Source organism: Hippichthys cyanospilos, chromosome 15, assembly GCF_059441005.1.
Source record: "Hippichthys cyanospilos isolate Australia breed blue-spotted pipefish chromosome 15, RoL_Hcya_1.0, whole genome shotgun sequence".
Lineage (NCBI taxonomy): Eukaryota > Metazoa > Chordata > Actinopteri > Syngnathiformes > Syngnathidae > Hippichthys > Hippichthys cyanospilos.
The window spans coordinates 3781312-3793866 of record NC_142383.1 but is presented as its reverse complement, the minus strand read 5'-3'; the positions used below and the strand labels follow the sequence as shown (position 1 = coordinate 3793866).

The 12555-nt window shown below is 36.5% G+C and overlaps 1 protein-coding gene across 1 annotated transcript in view; it reads left to right on the top strand.

The window, feature by feature from the left end:
- Window positions 1–675: 675 nt before the first annotated feature.
- The window catches only part of LOC148411394 (uncharacterized), a 59669-nt gene continuing 47789 nt past the window's right edge, over window positions 676–12555 (top strand). The window contains exons 1-3 of the mRNA XM_088434937.1: window positions 676–825; window positions 11820–12269; window positions 12351–12524. Of these exons, the coding sequence (XP_088291063.1) occupies window positions 676–825; window positions 11820–12269; window positions 12351–12524 (774 nt within the window). The remainder of the gene's footprint in view (window positions 826–11819; window positions 12270–12350; window positions 12525–12555) is intronic.

Below are 12555 nucleotides of genomic sequence, written 5' to 3'. Positions count from 1 at the left end.
CATTGACCTCTACTTGAAGTTTCTTCCTGGAATCCGGGTAGTGAACTTCCTCTCTCCTTATCTGTCCTCCAAGTTGAGTTGCTTCATGCTTTTGCTTGTGCGCAAGCCTCTCGTAACCAAAAACCAGAGAGTAGGGAAAACCTCATATTATCTCATCACTGGCTTACTTTTTTGTTTCTTTCACTTGGAAAGGGGTCATGTAGTGTATTTAGTCTATTTATTTGTTACGATAATAGATCATTCTAGTGAAGTTACTTGAGTTAAATGTTGAGTAATAATAACAAGATACAAGCTGTTATATCCACAAACTTCTTTGATGAATCATTATGTTTTCCAGATGTGAAACATCAACTGAGCTATAATTCCAGCATTTCCAGAGGTGCTTAATGTCATCAATTAATTGTGATGTTGTGTTTTAATATGTTGTTCTTGAAATTTTCACTACACACACAATGTAACAACAAGGAATTTGTCATCGCTGAAAAATGCTCTTTGAAAATCTTTCACAAGCACTTGCTTAAACCTAAATTTGCAAATGTGCACTATTGTTTTTATGCATATAGTGGCCATAGGGTACCGTATATGTTTTATACACGTAGAAAGGGGTGTGCACCTTGTGTGGGTGTGTAAGCTGAGCACTGGATCAACCTCTTGTGCTGAGGTCTGCATGTTGGTATGAATGAAACACAGCAGAAGTGCAAACACATCTGCAGTGTCTCCTCTACAGTCATGTTCTATCGAATTGGATGGTGCCTGTTCGTAGGATGTTTGCTGTTGGATTTAGATGGCGAGTATGCACAGGGTCAAAGACGGAGAAACCAACAGGTACAACTGAACTGCATATAGATAATTGCATCGTAACGTGAACCTCCTCATTTGTTGCTGTTATTAACTGAGCGAGTAGAAAGTAAATTGTTCTGAAGAGCAGTGTTTTACATTGAATGTTCTCTTTATAGATAAGTGCAATTCTAGTGTTTAAATACAAAGGACTGTTTAACTTATTGTATTGGTTTTCTAATTTATGCACATTTCAAGAACATATTTGGTACCTTCATAACATTGAGCTTGCTTTAATGAGGCTAAGAAGTCCTTTTGAAATGTGAATAAATTGAGCACACATTCTCATGATACAGTATAGTAATTTGGTAAGCCACTTTATGAGTTACGGTACATTTATTTCAAAATGTAATGTCTTATCAAACTCAATTGGGGTATGGGGAACAACTATTATTCGGTCTAATAGCTGTTTTTAACAAATTTCTGGCTGCTGATTACAAAACGGATCTCATTTTTTTTCTTCTCTCAAGATTTTTGGCTATAGAGCCCCATTTTCTAAAAAACTTAAAAAATACACAAAAGAAAAATCATGAAACAGAAGAGAATTTACAACAGTATGTCAATTACAACTGTGAGTGCAAAGCCAGCACTAATCCTCTTAACTCCTACTCTGCGAGCCTTCTGTTTGTACGTAGATAATGACATTTGTGACCTTTTGGGAGCTGCACACATCTCTCACATCTCTCACTGTCTCAACTGTGACTGCACAAACAACTTGCCACAAAGCTATAAACGCGTCTCATCGAGATCACAAAATATCTCAAATTATTAAAGACATTAAAATGCACCAGACATATTCTGAAAGCACTTCATTTTTAAAAGTTTTACTGGGAGTGTTCAAATATGTTCAGTGTGAGCACAATTGGTCAAACGGCACACAGACAACTGAGTCTAATTCAATGCATTATTGTTATTCAGGCATTCATTTGATCCACATCTTAAAAAAAATCTTAATAAATTAAACTTTAAAAAATACAATTTTATCTTACTACTATACATAGCTCAGTAGATAATGAAGATTTGAAATGTGCCCAAGACTTCTGGATCACCCTGTAAAATCAGCAAGACAGTTTTAATCAGCATGAAAATCTAATCCCAAAGGTGTTAATAGTGGGTTTTTTCTGCAGTACCACAACCAACCAGTATCATGCTCTACAAACACCACGGCAAATAATGACTTTTTAAAGATGTTAAGCGTGTGTCAATTGATGGTGAGCATTGTGTTCCTTCTAAAGGCATAACAGATCATGCAGCTCTTATGTTTCATTTACACATGTAACTGGCTCATTAACTGCTACTGCTTGTGGACAAAATAATTTTTGCTGCATGTAAGCACATGCATCTTGTGTTTACTTTGGCAAAGTAGACTTTAAAAAAGGTCTATACAAATCACCATAGATGATTAACACCTTAATTTGTATGCTTGTTTACAGTATACAATACTGGGCAAAAGTCTTTTTCATTCATATTTACTGTTAAGGACCTATTTCACAGAGATTATTTGAAAGGAGTAAAAAAAAAAAAAAAAAAAAAAGGAGCTACTTGTGAGACATCATCTATATTCATTTAATGATCTGCGAGGAGGCTGCAGTCATTTGCTACTGTTAACCCTAATCCCCCTGAGGTAGAAGCCAGTTAAATTTATTTATACAAATATTTCAACGTCTTTTGAGGTCCCCCACCTCTCAAGCATGCGTGCTTCACAATCCTATATTCCCAGACCACCACTGAGGATTTGGGTTCGCACTTTGATCTCAACTAACAGTGGGATTTGTAACATGGGTGGTCCTGCTGAGTAAAATAAAATTAAAAAAAACATGACAGCATTAATGCCAGGCTCAACAGAGTCACAACAGAATGTCACACGCAAACGTTGGTGCATGGATGTTGATGAATTTCTGATTAACATGTGATGGTGACAGGATGCTTTTATACACATTAGCTTTGATGCATATGATTGTTTCTTCCCGTTACCTCTTAGACATTTTAAATTTTCATAAATCACTGTTCGCCAACCAGAGAATAAATGATTCACAGGGTGCATTGAGTTTGATTTCGTTTTGGTAGTCATACTTTTTTTCTTTCTTTTTTTTTAGTGGTGTGTGTACATTGTTAAAACAGGTGCCTTGGCTCAATTAAGGTCAGGGGACACTATCCTAAATCGTCAGGCCTTTGCCCTCAGTTTTTAGGTCAGCCAACTGGTGCTTGCAAGACCCAGCCAGTCTGAAAATGTTTGCATACCTGTGTCTTGGCTAGATTTACGGACCTTGCCATTTGATTAGTCCTTTGTAGGAGCAAGTTTTCATTGTGCCTGTGTGTGTGTTTGTGTGCGTGAGTGTGTGCGCGTTGATAATAGCGTTCTTGCCTACAGCACTTTTTCATTCAATGGGGCCGCTATTGAGTTCTTTTTGCCCGTAACGCTCATAAGTCGACCTGTCAGTTGTGTGCAGACAGACTCCTGAGACACAGTTATAACCATTAACGCAGTCCAGGTGTAGCCTGCCAACATCTGCCCTCATTTTGAAGGTCTGACTTTCCCTGTTGTGATTTGCACTGACACCGTGAAATGATCACCCTGCTATGTATTATCACATTCAGTTGCCAAGTAATGTCTTTGAAGAAGTCGTCACTCTGTAGTCTTTTTCTTGTCAATCAACATGAAGGCAGTTCCAACAATTCAGTTACAGGAGACTCATTCTTCTACTGTGTACTGTAGATCAGCAATCCGCAACCACCAGTCCGCGGCCCGGTAACAGTCCGTGGATCAACGTCCGTGGTACCGGGCCGCATGGACTGCACCCTAAATAATGATGTTTTGTAACCGATTTAGTTTAACAATTCATTCTTCTGTGTTGATATTACATGTTGTAGTGAGAAGGATGGTGTGGCTTTAATTGAAAGCAGTCAGTTGGTGACTGTGAAGGGAATCATATATTAGGTTATCATTATGTGCTTATTTCATTGCTACCCATTTATGCAATCCTAGTTCATTTTGACCCTGTCCTTAGATAAAGCTGTTGACGCACGAAAGTGTGAGCCGGGACCTTGGCCCAGCTGCCAGTGGCGTTCTTTTGTTGTAGCTTGTAATCTGCTATGCTTTTGCTCAATAAAAGCCAGGGGGGGACGGCCGGGCGGTGAAATTAGCGTTGGAAAACCCACGAGTTCATTTGCCCAAGCTTTTTCCCTATGCCTGGCATAGAAATGTCAATCTTGGCTGGTCTGAGTTACTCTTTTTGCTGTTTAAGCAGCTAGGCTTGTCCTAGTCTTCCTTAAGAGATTTCACTGACAGTGACGCACATGTTGTTTAGTCTCTCTGTGAAATCTGGCTCACGACTATCAGTTCTACTTTCTTTGTAAGAATGTTGTCATTTATGATAATACTGTATAACCAAAATTAGTTGGTTTGTGATCCAACAACTCGTGACGGTGGATAACATGCTAGTTAATGTTAGTTATCTTCAGCATGTAGGTTATAGTGCTGCCTTGTATAGCATTTTTGTGTGTGCCAGGTACTGCCCTTTGGTATATATGCACACTTTTTGTATTTAAAATATCTCATTTGCACCCAATTACCTTAATCAACTTAATTTGCGTACAATTTCTGCCCCCCCAGCCCCCCCGAATTATTATGAGCATTCAAATTGTGCGTAAAATGCAAAGTTTGAGCTTCAATTCCTTGCAAGATAAATGGGTGACTTCCATGAGAGTAAATGGCATAAAGGAACTATAGTCTTGGTGGATACAAAATGAGGAATAGTTTGATTGTCTAATCTCTAATCCAACTTTAGTACCACAGGCTGGAACTTGTTTTTTTTTTCTTTTTTTTTTTTAAATAAGCAAAGCGCAATTAAAAAAACGACTTTGTTTCATGTACTGTATGCCTTCGCTTTCATAGTTATTCGATTGAATATGATCTTTGCCAGTTCTGTGTTGGTACATGTCTGAGTACTTGCACCTACCAGATTTAGTGTGTGAGCTCATGCTGTCATTATGCAGTTTAATTAAACAGCACTATATATGTCATTCTTATTAATCTGGGTCTACCTTGTAACCTGGTCAGGAAAGGTAACTTAGGACTTCACTAAGATCCCAAATAGATTGACAGTGTCACGTGAGGTGCAGAATTTGGACCCAGAATCTGGGAGGACACTAACGTTTATACACAAAGGTCAACGTGACCACAATGAGCATCAGAAACGAGACAGGGAAAACTAGAATGGGAAAACTAGGATTGGAAACTAAACTCATAAACTAGACTCAGAAAACTTGATTGGAATAGGGACTTGATAGGAAGACAGTTTGAGATCCAGACATTCTGACAACTCCTAAAAGATAGTGCTTTTGTGGAAAAAAACCAAGAGTTCATTCATGTTTGCACTGAATGAGCTAAAGAAAAGCCCACCAATATAGCGTTCTAATAATGAGTTCATTTAGTTCCATTAGACATCAAAAACAGCCTGAGGATACTTAGTGTAAAGTACTGTTGTATAAACATGACACAAATCTGTGTCAGATCTGTGTTTCTTTACGAAATATGAGAAAAATATAAACTTGGCTGCCTGATATTATGGTTGTAATATCACCTAAGTAAGTGAACTGCAGGATTCAATCACCCTTTGCCTTCAATACTTCAAAAATGGTTCAGGATTTTTTTTTCTTCTTTTGTCAAAGCAAGAACCCAAGAAGAAGTTGTATATTGGTAGATTTATTTTTACAAACTCAAAATTAGAAGCTTGGAATTGGCCTTCAGAGAATAGCGTTGGTTTGAATATTTGTACTGTGATGTTGCAGACATTTTGTCTAATTCCCCCGCACTGGTAATGTTTCTATATTCCTTAATCTATTACGTTTTCTATTTAAAAGTTTATGTTTGCTTGAGTTAATAAGGGTGCCAAGTAGGTCATTCATGGCCTTCCAAATCAAACTCACTCAAGCATGCTTTTATTGGTCACGTACCGTATGCAGTCGAGCCCATTCATCTTGTAATCTGTTCTGACAAAGAATGATTGAAAACTGCGAAAATCCACGAGAAACAAAGGGCCATACATACTGAGCCATGATTGATTAATTAATAGATTAAGAGTTTTTTCCCTCTATACTTAATTTCACAGAGTGTATTTGAAGCCTTTCTTTCTTGAAAACCTATAGGGGAGTCTGAGAGACGGGGAGAAGATAAGCTTAGAGGGGATCCTGTGTCAGTTTGACGAACAGAGCAGGCTGCTGACTGTGGATCAGGATGAAAAAAAAAAAAGCATGAAAGAGCTTTTGTTTTCTCTTGGGGCACCTTGTCAGGCCTCTTGCCTACGTACCTCCGCCCTTCATTCTTCTGATATTGAGCTTTGGACGTTTAGTACATCAGGTTTTTCAAACAAATCTTGTAATAATTATTTCATAAATGGTCCTTAATTAAAGTAGGTTAACACATTAAAGCAGCACTAATGCACTTTTCAACTTTCATAAAATATTTTCAAAGCTCTTCTGATGAAACGTTGACTTACAGATTCTCGAATGGTACTTTTGTCATGATGTGAGAAGCTCTGTAAGCAACTTCGAGGAGTGTGGCAAAAACTCACACAAAGAACAAATATGGTGACTACAATATGGCAGATGTCCCGTCACAGTTTCCTCGTTTGTTACAAAGATGACAGGGAATTCGAACATCCAAGTACGTAATCGTACTTGGATTGACAGCGGTAATCCGCTGTCATTGTAAAAGCTGCAAAAACACCTAAGATAGACAAAATGTGTTTGCAGGAAAGATGACAAAAAAGATAAAGAGAGGCTACCAGACCGGACAGTCTAGGACAGTGGTTTTGAACTTGTGTTCAATGGAACCCTTGGGGGTTGGTGAGTCGGTCTCAGGGGTTGGCGGAGACTTGGCTGCAGAGGTCAAGACGCACCCAATTTGTTGTGTCATTTCATGATCAAACGCTCCACTTGGCCATCACTGACTGCTGATGGTCATGTTACATTGCTTGGCCAATTAATGCTGCTGGGAATTTAGTATGCTCAGTAATCAACGTTTAATGGACGTGGTAGCACATTATATTATTTCTTTCTTAATATTTCAATCTATACCATGTTCAGCAAAGGTCAAAGCAGTCTGCCCTGAAGTTTTTATTATTTTTTTAATTTTTTTATGGAATTTGTTATAACATATCTTTGTGAGGATGCTTGAAGTTAAAAACAACGAAAATGAGCAGACTTTGCTGTGCCACATGAGGGTGGCACTTTCCAAAGTCATGCCACGCATATACAGTACATATACATGATCTCAATTGGTCTCTTAAACACAATGTCATATATATATATATATATATATATATATATATATATATATATATATATATATATATATATATATATATATATATATATATATATATTTTTTTTTTTTTTTTTTTTTTTAATGTATTTATTTATTTATTTATTTATTTAAGTTGACCCTACATCAACTAACAAAATCTGTTGGTATCATATTCTGGATCTGGTTTTGATTTTGTTTCAAGCACATGAAAAAATCATATTGTGTGAATTCAACCATTTTTCTTTTTTTTTTGTGTATGGAATTGCTTGGCTCACCATGTTACCGTTGTAATTTCTATGTGTTTATCAACTGTGTCAAATAGGATCAGGTAATTACGGTGGTGACAGGATTGTTCCATGATATATCAGTTGCAATGCAGTATCTGCTGTGGTCTCTTAGTGAGTTTGATTATATTATACAGGATTGATGTCCAAAAGTATTAAAGGTCCTGTTCTCAGTGACACATCAAATCAGAACATCAAGCCATGTCACTGCGATTACCTTGGATTTTAGTGTGTAAAAACTAGAGTATGGGTTATTCAGGACCGATACCAATTATTTGTAGTAGGGAGAGCCGATAACAGATATTTGGCGCCGATATTCATTTGCAGTAAAAGTGTAAAAATGGGCGTAAAATTGAATATTGCAAACACTGAACTTCATTGAAATGCTAAAAGTATATTTATTGAACCACACAAGTAGAAAATAATAGCTTAAACGTTCTACTTCGCCATATCCTGTTTGCTTCTGGGTCCAAATTCTGCTCCCAACACGCCTGAGCAGATTATGGCCAAAATAATAATCACGTCTGTTTTGGTCAATATTGACGTCACGATTATTAATCACGATTATTCATCATGTTTAATCAAATGTGTATTTATTGTCTTTTTCTTCTTTTTTTTTAAACAAACAGTATATAAACAAGGCATGATTCTTACAAATATTAATAATAAACTAAAATAAGTAAATAAATAAATAAAACAAACTGCACACTGGGTAACACAGCTAACTTCCATTTTACTTTTAGGAAATTGTAATCAATTAGCAGTCAAAATGTAATTTTCAGTCATTTCGAACCAAACTTATTGCAATTTTTCAAAATGCGTCTCAATTGGCAGCTTGCACTGTATATTAGGAACCAGGTGAGAAATTTAACACCATTTCACACTAGTAAATAATATATTACGATGAGAAAAACAGAGGTTTTGTCATGCATACATATAGGATACATTTCAAAGTTAATACAAGTTCAATGTTAATATTAAAATTCAAGTTCAATTGGCTAGGTTAGGGATAAACATTTCAAAAACAGATTGTTTCGGTGTGGCTAAAGTTAGGAGCTAGAATTTTGGAATGTTGGAGCTAGCTACAACATCATTTATTGTGTTTAACGTACTGTTTAACATGAGTTTTTGTATGCTTCATCTTGATACACATTGACCACAACTATGTATAGATTATCATTAGTAGCAATTGTACAGTGAAAATGAATGTTTTCTTACCTTGTCATTTTTTCTAGTTGTGACAGTGATGCCCCTAAGAGGTTTTCGAAATTCTAGCAAATCCACTGTGGAAAGTGGCAACACAAGTACAACATACTCCATGAGTCTCCTAACCTCTTGATGTGGAAGTGGCATTCCTGAGCCAGAGAACAATAATTTTGCCTGGTTTGTTTTATCCCCACTCTTAATCTAAGGCGTGTTTTCTTTTTGCTAACTTCAAGTTACTCTGGCTACGCTCTAAATGGTTTGTCAAATTACTGGTACTATTTGGCGAAGTGGGCAGCTCTTTATTTTATATTAAATTGTGTATTGGAGGGCATTGTGGTTCTTGTCCTGTCAACCCAACAGCTGCTGGAGTCAAGAAGGATAAAACTTAATCTTGGGGGTGGGGGGCACACTTTCCAAGCCATCAATAAATCATCCTCATTTTTGCTGGCGCAGGTTCCACCTGAACATTATATCTGACTCACTGTTGCAGCTGTTCTTTCCTCACTTTCTTTAATTGCTCCTCTATACGTCTGTGTCCCACCTGGCCTTCAACGTTAATTCATTCTAAATGTTACAGTGTTCTGGCAGTATGCTGTGGGTCAGGGGTAATCTGATATGATTGTATGAGCTACTACTGTATGTTCTCCATAAAATGCTCTGCCACAGTGTTTCTTAGAAGGAGCACCTGCCACTCTGTGCTTTCACTGTCAAATCGTTATGATTCAAGACAATTTACAACATTTTTTATCTTTAGGGGCCTCCCTCGCTGTGCTAGAGCTTCATAAGCTTTAACATGACTTATGTTGTATGTGCGTGCAGCTAAGTATCATATATCATGCAACATGTCGAAGATGAGTGGGTTGTAAAAAAAAAAAAAATGTGAAAAGATTTTTAAACTTTATGACAAGTAAGATACAGTATGTCTTTTAATAGGGCAATTTTATGAATATTGCAAGAAATCTCTCTTTGTTCATCGTGCTATCATTTATTATATGTCATTCTTCCCAATCCCAGCAGTCTAACTTAATGCCATTTAACAATATTTCACTCTCTTAACTGTAAAGTAAATAAATACACTTATTTGCCCAATGTTATGCTAATTATCAAAGATCAGCTGTCATTTTGACAGCTAATTGATTAATTAGCTGTCAAAATGTCATTTTCAGTCATTTCAAACCAAATTTATTCCAATTTTGTGACAATTGGATTCTTCAAAATAGGTCTGAGTTTGACAGCTAGCATGCTACAGTATGTACCGTGAGAAACTCAATGCCATTTCACACTGATAAATAATGTATTCGGGTGATCCAAAAGCAGAGGCTTTATCATGCAAACATGTGGTAAACATTGCCATCTCGATTCACAATTGTGAATACAAACTTATGGCATGAAATGAGAAAAGATGTGGATTATAGCATTAGGTCTATGAGATCACTTATCCCCCACTTGTCATTTCTTCACTAACTCCTAGACCAAGCAGTTCATCGTTTTCAGAGCCATATTATTAAATATCACACATTTTCTTGTTAAATCTTCACAAGTGTTTTTTTCTGATGTTATCAATTGTTCTCTTATATTTGGAGTATGTGCTCTGCACTGTGATGTGTCTAGACCTGTAAACTTGTTAACTTGTACTTGTCAATTTATGTAGCTTGTGAAGACATTTCATACATGACTCTATGTAAGACAACAGAATGTTATGCAATTTTGAAATGATATCAGTGAAGATACTTTTGAAAGACATAGAGTTGATGGGCTATTCTTCAATGGCCACCTTACTGGGCATATTTCACAAAAAGAGAATATTGTTTCTATTTACCCCAAACCAAAAGCAACTGAAGGTAGTGGCAGTGAAGCAAAGAATCTCTAGAGGCAAAATTTAGTCATGCAAAGACTTGAAGTCTGGGCATGACTAAATTTTAATTAAAAAAAAAAAAAAAATATATATATATATATATATATATATATATATATATATATATATATATATATATATCCGCTTTGCTTTCATGTACTAAAAATCTGAAAATATTTACTTATGAAAGGCTGAAATCAAGTTAAACTATCTTTCTAAATGATTACTTTATGGTCAAAATAACTTGATTCATTTGATAATGGATTGGTTGTTAATAATAATTCATTTTTGACACCTCTAGTTTACAATCTCTTCTCCAAATGCCTCAATTTTAAACAAAGTCTCAAATTAGTCCAATCTGCACTTGAATCATATCATGTTTTTAAATAAAGATACATTATGTTGGTATTAAGAGGCTGTCGCTCTCAAACCTTTCTGAAAAACATCTGTTGTATTAAATATGATGAATCATTGCTCAACAAGATGGATAAAGGAACTTTGAGAAGTGTAGTTTTAAGGATTTTGAGGTACTATGTGGCGTATAGGATTAGAATACACTATATAATTACAAAGCAAATAATAACATTGGGAAGTACCATAATATTATATTAAAGCATAATAATGAAAATTTAAAGGGAGGAGTACCATTGAATATACATCTGTGCTTGGTATAAGGAGTAAAGTATACAAAAATAACAAAACAAAGATCCAAGCAGCGGTATCAGGACACGGTCCATCATGAAATGTAGATCCATAATTTACATACAAGGGCCAGAGAAATTAAGAGAAAGTAAACATATTTGATTACAAAACCAATATCAAAAGTCTCAAAAGGTTATAAAGACAGAAGTGTAATGAAGGTGTAAGGTTTCATTCCATTCCTCACTCCTACATTATCTGAATACAATTTACATTATACAAATTAATTTACAATAGTCTGGCTGAGTTGTTTTCTTTTTGTTTGTTTTTTTGAATAACATTTAATTGTCACAGTCTACTGATAACACCAAGATGCATGCCATCTCACATTAGGACAAAAATGTAAATGACAATGTGATACAAAAGCTGCATTCAAGGTTAGGCCCTGTTCTCTCAACTTTTACCAGTATGAGTCCTCAATAGAAAATTCTATAGTCACTGCAGCACATTTTGGACCTTTTTAATTCAACTTGTCAAGTTGTCAAAAAGCACAGTAGAGCTGTCTTTCAAAATTATAGTAATACGCAGGATTGCACTTTTACAAAGCCGTGTCTGCCATCTCAAGACCAACACAAAAGTGTCAACTGTCTCACCATTCTAATGTTCTTTCTTTCTCTTGTCTATGTCTTAGCAAAATGTAATGTGGCGAAGAGGCGCTTCTCGCGGAGATGGGACCCTGCCTTCAGGAACGAGCCGTAAAGGTGCAGTGAGACATGGAGATGTTTTTGTTGTGGATGAAGACACTGAATTATTAGATCTGACCTTCCAATCTGGCGGACAAATCAACCCTCAATGGAAGCCTTTCAAAAATGGACCGAGGGGAAACCAGAAGGGAAAGTCTGAAGTGACGTCAAAGCATTTAGAGGACAACATCACATCAGATAAAAAGGCTGGTTCTGGTGGCAGGACGTCATCAACATTCCCAGGAAAACCGAGCAATGACATCATAAATCTTGACAGTGGAAATAGCCACAAAAAGCCTGCTGTGGTATTTACTGTTCCTCCTAAGATCCATTCAAATTCCCAACCACTCTTTAACTCTCCTGGACAATTGAAGGACCGTGATGAATGGACCGGCTCTGTCTCACCAACATCTCATGTCATCTCCCAAAAACCGCCTCTCATTAAGGTCCAAAAACAGGGCAGACGGATAATCGCAGAGAATATTACAAACAGTAATCATCCAGTTAAACTCCAAGGTAAATTTCCAAAAAATAGCTACTCCGGAACCATAACCCTTATTTCTAAAGATGGAGACATGGTGCTTGGCTCAGATGGCAAACTGTATCGTCTCAAACCTGGACCACCAGGCAGAATGGGTCCTCCTGGACAAGAGGTAAGTGTTTCTCAAGTTGTAATGATATTGC